Source organism: Microtus ochrogaster, chromosome X (assembly GCF_000317375.1).
Source record: "Microtus ochrogaster isolate Prairie Vole_2 chromosome X, MicOch1.0, whole genome shotgun sequence".
Classification (NCBI taxonomy): Eukaryota; Metazoa; Chordata; class Mammalia; order Rodentia; family Cricetidae; genus Microtus; species Microtus ochrogaster.
The window spans coordinates 16,798,921-16,807,129 of record NC_022026.1 but is presented as its reverse complement, the minus strand read 5'-3'; the positions used below and the strand labels follow the sequence as shown (position 1 = coordinate 16,807,129).

Sequence of the window (8,209 nt, the reverse complement as noted above, 5' to 3'; positions counted from 1 at the left end):
GACTAAAACCTCTATGGAACAAGGATTATGTTTCAGTACGTTTCTGTACCCCTCACAGAGTCTAAGCACAGAGCAGTAACTTTAATGGGTGCCCAAGGATTGATTACTAATTGAGTGGTTAATGGACTGAAGCTGAGTAATCACAACATCAGCATGGTTTCATCTATGAATACAACCAACTTTTGAGTTACCACAGCATATGGGAAAGAGTATTAGATATCTATATATTTGGTTTTGTGTCACCTTTCAAAAAATAGTAATTTCCATGGAGCGTTATACAGTCACTTAGGCATTATCCCATGTATTTATGCTAAAGTAAATATATTCCTAGCTCAGGTCTTTACTGGATGTTTAAATGATAAATTCTGATTCTGTCAATTAAAAATTGTCCTGAGGTATCCACGAAGCTGGTGGAAGAAATGGAGTAAAAAAGTGGGTTTAGGATGAAACTGTGAAAGGAACTGTGTTTGGTTCAGCCTAAGGAGATGGGACTTCAAAGGCCAGAGAGCTTACAATGGAAGCCCCAAGGGTTCTGTTTCCTTTGCAGCCTGGCAGCAGGCTCACTCTCCTGCTCTTTTGTACATAAGGTCTGGCGATAGGATCTTTTCTCTAGATGCTAATTACTGTTTTCAAACCATTACTCTTCCCCTCTGTCATTTTAATTTCATCAGGAAACCTCTTGGCCACTCCCCAACATTCGCTGTAGAATGAGATCCCTGACTCTTGTTTTCTTTCTACCTCACATTTAGGCTGATAAGCAACATTAAATTGAAAATAGTTGCTGACACCTGTAATTCCAATACTCATGCTATGGCAGGATGCGTATGCGTACCAGGCCAGCCTGAGTTATGTAGTGAGTTAGAGACCAGATCTGTTTTTTTTTTTTTAAAAGAATGAATGAAATGAAGGAAAGAAGGAAGGGAGGGAGGGAGGAAGGGAGGGGCAAAAGAAAAAGAGGTAGATAGATAGATAAGTATTTTAAAAATAAGATGGTGAATGTAATGCTGAAGGTGAAAGTCCACACAATATCTTTACTTATTCCCCCTGACTTCATCTGGAGTGGCCTCTCCTAGCCTCCCCCTTAAGCCACACACTCATCCTCATGTACTAGATCTTATCATATTGCAGAAATAATCGACTCCACAAATCCAAAATTATAGGACATGCTCTGTGACCACAATTTCTTTTCCTTTCAATGCTCCCATCCCATCAGTGACTCATGAAAAGCCAATCTCTTTTACTCTTCTTTTCTTGCCATCAGTTCCATGTCTTCTATAGCAATTCAGTGTTTGACCAATATCTTAAACCTCTCAATGATCTTCTTGGTACAACATAACTTTGTATTAATCTAAACTTTTGTCTTCTATAACTGTATTCTAAAAGAAAACAACTATACACAGCTCTGGGCTGCTATAGAGTCACATGATTCAAGCCTCATCATTGCTCTACAATCCTGTGTATCACTTAACCCATTCTCACTTCCCACAAAAGGCAATTCAAGTTGCAATTCACATTTTGGAGAACCCTGCAACCCTAACGTACAACTTCCTCAATTCTCTGTCCTCTCATTCCCTATCACATGCAATATTTATGACCAGTCACACCATTTCTTATTGTCTCTAGAGAACCATGAAAGTTCCCTTATTCCCTTGGACCAAGCATTCCTTCTCTGTTCTATGACTGTATTTATTTCCCTTCTTGAATCTTCAACCCTTTCCTCTATAACCTAAGTATTGTAAATATTTCCTATATCAAAAAGCATCTTATATTCCTATCTAGCATATAAGCCTCTCTGTTTCTCCCCTTTATCTCCTTCCCTAATAATATTTTTCCCTCAGTTTTTGAAACAGGGTTTCATATAGTTCAGGCTAGCCTCAAACTCGCTAAGAAGTTAAGGATGATCTTGAGCTCATGGTTTTCCCATGTCTACCACCCAAGTGATGGAACTGTAACTGTGCACCACCAAGGCCTCTCTCCTTAATAATGGATTTGTAGTAAATTTCATGTGTTTTAGAATGTATGCACTGACTGGTTTGGTTACTTTGGAAAGTCTGCAAATATGTGTGATGGTTAGTTATAATTGTCAACTTGCCACAACCTAGAATAATCTTGGAAAATAAAATTAATGAGGGACTGTCCAGATCAATTTGACCCATGGGCATTTCTTGATTATAGGTTAATTGATGTGGGAAGGCCCAGCCCATTCTGGGCATCACCATTCCCAAGAAATAGGATCCTGGACTGTATTAGTATAGAGAGAGGGCTTAACACAAGAAACATGTGTGCATTAATTTCTGTCTGCCCTTGACTGTGGATATGATGTGACTAGCTGCTTTGAGTTCCTGCCAATATGTTTCCAAAGTCACAGACTGTATCCCAGAACTTTAAACTGAATAAACCATCTATCCCCTAATTTGTTTTTGGTCAAAATATTTTTTCATAGCACCAGAAATAAAACTAGAACAAAAATTGATAAAAGGAATGGAATTGTTGATCTGATACACCTGATGATGTGGCTTTTATGCCTTAGACTGTTAATGTATGAAGAACATGGAATCATTTGGTATGGTGCTACGTGAAGAGGGTCTTTGTTAGGGCTTGCATTGCTTTGATAAAGTACCATGAGCCAAAGCAACCAGGTGAGGGTTTATTTCAGTTTGCTTGTCCTGATCACAGTCCTTCATGGAGGGAAATCAGGACAAGCACCTGGAGGCAGAAACTCAAGCAGAGACAAGGGAGGAATGCTGCTTACTGGCTTGCTTAGCCTGCCTTCTTAATAGCACCCAGTACCACTAACCTAGAGGTGGCTCCACCCACAGTGAAATGGGTCCTTGCATGCTAATCATCAATCTAGAAAATATATGACAGGTTTACCCACAGGCCAGTCTGGTGGGAACATTTTCTCAATTGATGCTCCTGCTTTCAAAATGACTCTAGCTTATGTAAAGTTGACACAAAACTAGCCAGGCAACAGGCTATTTTGGTGGGAGATTAGAAGATAAAAATGCTGAGAGAAGTGTGGACAGTTTATACCCAACTCATAGGGCTTAGAGGGAAACAAAGAGTCTATTTGGAACAGGGAGAAGTGAGAAGGCTGGGATTGAAGAAGCAGCTATGATTGTTAAAGAGCTCAGCAAAGTTGAAGTAAAATTTGTGCCTCAGTGGGACAATGTAAAGCTTTTTCTCAGGGTAAGCACACAGAAGCTAATACAGCTGTGCTCCAAGGGGGCCATGCTGCATACATTCCAATCTAACATCAGAATTACATTGACAATATGACCTTAATACTGCTGGGGAATAATTCTTCTGTACACTGTAAATATCTATTACTCTCATTGGTTAGTAAAGAACTGACTTGCTGTTAACCAGGCAGGAAGTATAGGTGAGACAGCCAAAGGGAGAATGCTAGGAAGAAGAAGAGTGAAGTCAGTGGAGTCACCAGGAGACACAGAAGGAGAAAGAAATGCTGGAGGTCAAGTAAAGCCATGAGCCACGTGGCAATACATAGATTAATAGAAATGGGTTAATTTAAGTTGTAAGAGCTAGTTAGTAATAAGCTTGAGCTATTGGCTGAGCACTTACAATTAATATTAACTCTCTGAGTGGTTATTTGAGAGTGGCTGTGGGACAGAAACTTCTGCCTATAAAATATCATCCACATGGTATTAGTTCTGAAGGCATGAAAAATATAAGCTTGAGGGAGTCATGGAGAAATTGCTTGGCAGGGTAGGAGTCCATGGTTCCCGCACAGAGGCCCCAAGGAGTCATTGAATGAAACTGTGAAAGTGAAACCTCAGTTGCACTGGACACCTTAGGGTACTGGAGATGCCAACACCATGGGACATCCTCCAAAGAGAGCTGAAGATGTAGAGTGGTAGCAGCACAAGCATAAAAGAGAAACTTTGTGAGCGACAGCTGGGCAAAGCTATTCAAGCACTTTGGAGCCCAGATGGTTATATTACAAAGCCCAGATGCTGAACATGAATGATTTGATATCTTCTCTGATGGATTTTGATTTTGTTTTGGCATGATTGTTCATTTGCCCTATTTTTCATCCTGGAATCAGGATGTCTACTCTGGCTGATATGTTGAAAGTTTATAACTTTTTATTTTATAGAAGCTCATAGTTATGAGACTTTGGACTTTTAATGAGTTGGAATTTTTAAAAACTGAGGACTTTGGAGGCTGGAGACCGGGATCACCATTTAAAATCACTTGCTGTTCTTACAATTTGAGTTTAGGCTCACAGCTGCCTATGATTCCAACTCCAGGAAATCCAGTAATACCTACCTACACACACACACACACACACACACACACACACACATAAAAATAAAGTAAAAAATTTAAAACACACTGGGGACTTTTAAAGTTGAATTATACATTATTGGAGAAACATGAGACTTTGAGACAAGAAGTAGAAAGTGGTGGCTTAAAAGTGATGTGTGTATGTGTCAAGTTGACAAGAGGTAGATTTCTAATTGACAACTTGATACAACTTAGAATCACCTAAGAATCTTGGTGAGGAACTGTCTATATTGGGTTGGCCTATAGACCTATAAGAAGAGGGCCCAACATAGTTCTCCGATTGTGAAAGCAGAATCAGTCTGGTGTAACCAGACTCTGAGGAGACTATATTGTTGTCTCATACTGTTTCTCTGAGAGGTAAGGGATAAACATTGTTTAGTCAATTCTGAAAAAGTGAAAATCAGGATTAAGTGCTGCCTCTGAACAGACCAGCAACTGCTGGAATGAAGATGGGCTGTGATTTGATTTTTGTAGAAACAATAAACATACAGTAGAAACAAGTCTCTTCTCTAGCTTTGCATTCTCTCTCTAGGTTACTGATTGGCAGAGTCTCAGAGACTAATACGGAGCCAACTGGTAGAGAATAAATGAGGCCTGTGCAGTACCCATTCTAAAACAGAAGTACAGGATGGGTTTTAAGGTGAAAGACAATCAATAATTGGCACCATGATTTCCATAACAATTCTTTCTGATGGCTGTAGTTATCACAGCTATTTAGATAGATTATAGAGTTTAGAGGTTTTTTTTATTTGTTGTTGTGATGTGTAGTATGAAGAGTGGGCTGTGTCCTGCTGCCCGGCTAGATTAAACCCCCCCCGAAATAACCACACGGAAATTGTATTAATTAAAACACTGTCTGGCCCATTGGCTCTAGCCTCTTATTGGCTAACTCTCACATCTTTTATATATTTTAAAATAACAACGCTATATCTCCTCCACTTCTGTTTTGTTCATATTAGTGCCTAGTCTCTACAATTTGGCATCAGAGAAAATGAGGTACTTATCTGAACATCCCTCAATATCTCAAATTGTTTGGATGATACTTGTATCTGTTCTATTTAGGAATATGACAGATTAGTGCTGTCTCAAGAGACTCATGCATTACTCAAGAAAAATGTACTCTGACATTCATTTTTAGTAGACAGAAGACAGAGTTATGATTATGACTCGCTGCTTGCAACATTTGTGAAGAGGGAAAACTTAGGTAGATTCCAATTTTTGCCCCTATAAAACCAGATGATTTTCCTCTTTGGGCCAAGCTTCTTTGTGAAAATTAGTTTGTTTTATGTTGACAATAACTTTATCTAGATCCAATTTTGTACTGGTGTTTTCTTTATAATCTAATAAATAAAGCTTTCCCGAAGATCAGAGTGCAGAGTTAAGCCACTATTTAGCCATAGAGGCCAGGCAGTGGTGGCACACACCTGTAATCCCAACACTCAGGAGACAGAGGGCTCTCTGTGAATGCAAGGCCACCCTGGGCTACATAAAATTGATCAAGTCTGATAAACTTCCGTTGCTGGCCTTCCCTCTTTCTTTCTGTGCCGATATCGCACCCGCCAGCATGGTGAACGTTCCTAAGACCCGCCGTACATTCTGCAAGAAATGTGGCAAACACCAACCCCACAAAGTGACCCAGTACAAGAAGGGCAAAGATTCTTTGTATGCCCAGGGAAAGCGGCGTTATGACAGGAAACAGAGTGGCTATGGTGTGCAGACTAAGCCTATTTTCCGCAAAAAGGCAAAAACTACAAAGAAGATTGTGCTGAGACTGGAATGTGTGGAGCCCAACTGCAGATCTAAGAGGATGCTGGCTAGTAAGAGATGCAAGCACTTTGAACTGGGTGATGATAAGAAGAGAAAGGGCCAAGTGATCCAGGTCTAAGCTGACCTTGTTATGAAGACAATAAAATCATGAGCTTTCACTCAAAAAAAAAAATTGATCAAGTCTAAAAGAGAAACAAAGTTTAAACAAAGGTGATCCCAGTACTTGGGATCCCATGCTTTTAATCCCAGCACTAGGGAGGTGCAGACAGGAGTGATATGGCTGGGCAGAGAGAGGAATATAAGGCAGGAGGAGACAGGAGCTCAGAGGCAGTCTGGGGATTCAGTCTGAGATGCAGTCTGAGGTTTCATAGAAAGAGAGATTCAGTCTTCAGTCTGAGGATTCGTAGAGACAGGATTGTCATTTTGGTCTGAGCCTTTACTCCTCTGATCCTTCAGCTTTAACCCCTGATAGCTGGCTCCAAGTTTTTACTAAGGCCAATTAAAATTCCTGCTACACAATTTCCTTTCCTCATCCTTCCTAGTTATTATGCTAGGTCAGAAGCACCAAGATCAAGTTTGAAGGGTAGGTGTGAGGTCACCAGAAGGCCACTAATACCTCTCGGCGAGTTGGGGAGTTTTGAGACAAAGTGATTGTCCAATTGTAAAGCCAACACCTGATAGCCTTCATGCTCCAGGGTAGAGACCTCTGCAAAGAAGACTGGAGCTGGAATCTTTCTCAGGGCTTGCCCTTCAACAGGAAGTCTGGTTTCACTCACCACAGCAATGCTGACTATGGGTCTAGCAATTCACATGTGATCACATTTTAGAAACAACAGCTATTGATGTCTAAGGTTGTGATATTTCAAGTCATAGGAGTTCCTTCCTTTTTTTCTTTTCCTAAAAGTTTAGATACCCTCAAATTGTCAAAGTACTCAGGGACAAATTTCTACCATGCTAATTCAGTCAAACTTGAGTTTGGTATAAGACAGGCTTTAATCTGAGCATCTTCCTTGTAAGGAGTGAGCCTGCACATCAGAATTAAGGCCATTCAGAAACAGTAATATGTGACATACATTCTGAGTTCCAAACTGGGGTAGATTTAATGACATTGAGAATGAGGAGAATATAGCTTCCTATCATAGAAATCAGTACCCTGGACCATCCAGACTTCTTCGACCGATGTCTATTAGTTCCTCATAGGTATGCCGTGATAAGGCCTCCTGCATTTAGCATCCATTATTAGTGGCACGTCCTGTGAAAGCTGACACTCGAAGGGAAATGAGAAGTTGCAGCTGTCAGTCATTCTAGGAGAATATCATGTTCCAGACCCATCTATTATTCTATTCCTTCTCAATATTCCAAATTCTACATCAGTAGACTATATAAGTGTGTGTGGGGGTATGTGCATGTGAAGGCCTGACCGAGGAGGCCAGAAACTTTAGATCCCTCTGAAGCTGAAGTTACAGGTGCTTATAAGCTACCTGACATGGGAGCTGGGGACTGAACTCTGTATTTAGCCATTTTAGATCCTTGCCTATAGTAGAAGCCACCAGATAGAAACTTTCTACAGCACCACACAGTTTGGCTCACACTGTTATCCCTTCTTATCTACTACAATGAATCTGGTGGTCATGACAGCCAGGAACAGGAAATGACTATAGATCTTGCTGGCTAGAGAACATGAAGATTCAATGCTTTGAAAGTACAGTGTCAATGGCAAGCCTGGGGTAGCAATAAGAAGAACCCAGAGCTAGCGAGAACATAGAAGATAAGTAGGGAATAAAGTTGGTAAAATCAGTAGATGGATCTGAAATGTTTGCACATATGTGCTGTGTCTGGACTTAGTGTGGATGGGGTGGCTTAAAGGTACAGGGTCAGTCAGAGAAACAGGAATGACACTGTAGGACTAAGGAGCTTCCACCAATGATGCCCACTCACTAAGATTTCTTAGGTACCCAAACCACTCACTTTTAGGTTGCAGTTTGAAAATAAAACAAAGACCAGCCAGTTAGTGCTATGAATGAAGGTAGAGGGGATGTTGACATCTCCTGTGAAACAGGGACCTTCTTTCCATTCATTTTTAAAGGCTAATTTTACACTATTTTAAATCATACACACAAACACACACAGAGAG

General features: G+C 40.5%; 1 protein-coding gene across 1 annotated transcript; it reads left to right on the top strand.

Moving 5' to 3' along the window:
• Positions 1–5,843: 5,843 nt before the first annotated feature.
• LOC101988263 (60S ribosomal protein L36a-like) lies at positions 5,844–6,247 on the top strand. The gene has a single exon (XM_005358518.2). It carries the CDS (start codon positions 5,873–5,875, stop codon positions 6,191–6,193), a length of 321 nt encoding a protein of 106 aa, XP_005358575.1. The 5' UTR covers positions 5,844–5,872; the 3' UTR covers positions 6,194–6,247.
• The last annotated feature ends 1,962 nt before the right edge of the window (positions 6,248–8,209 follow it).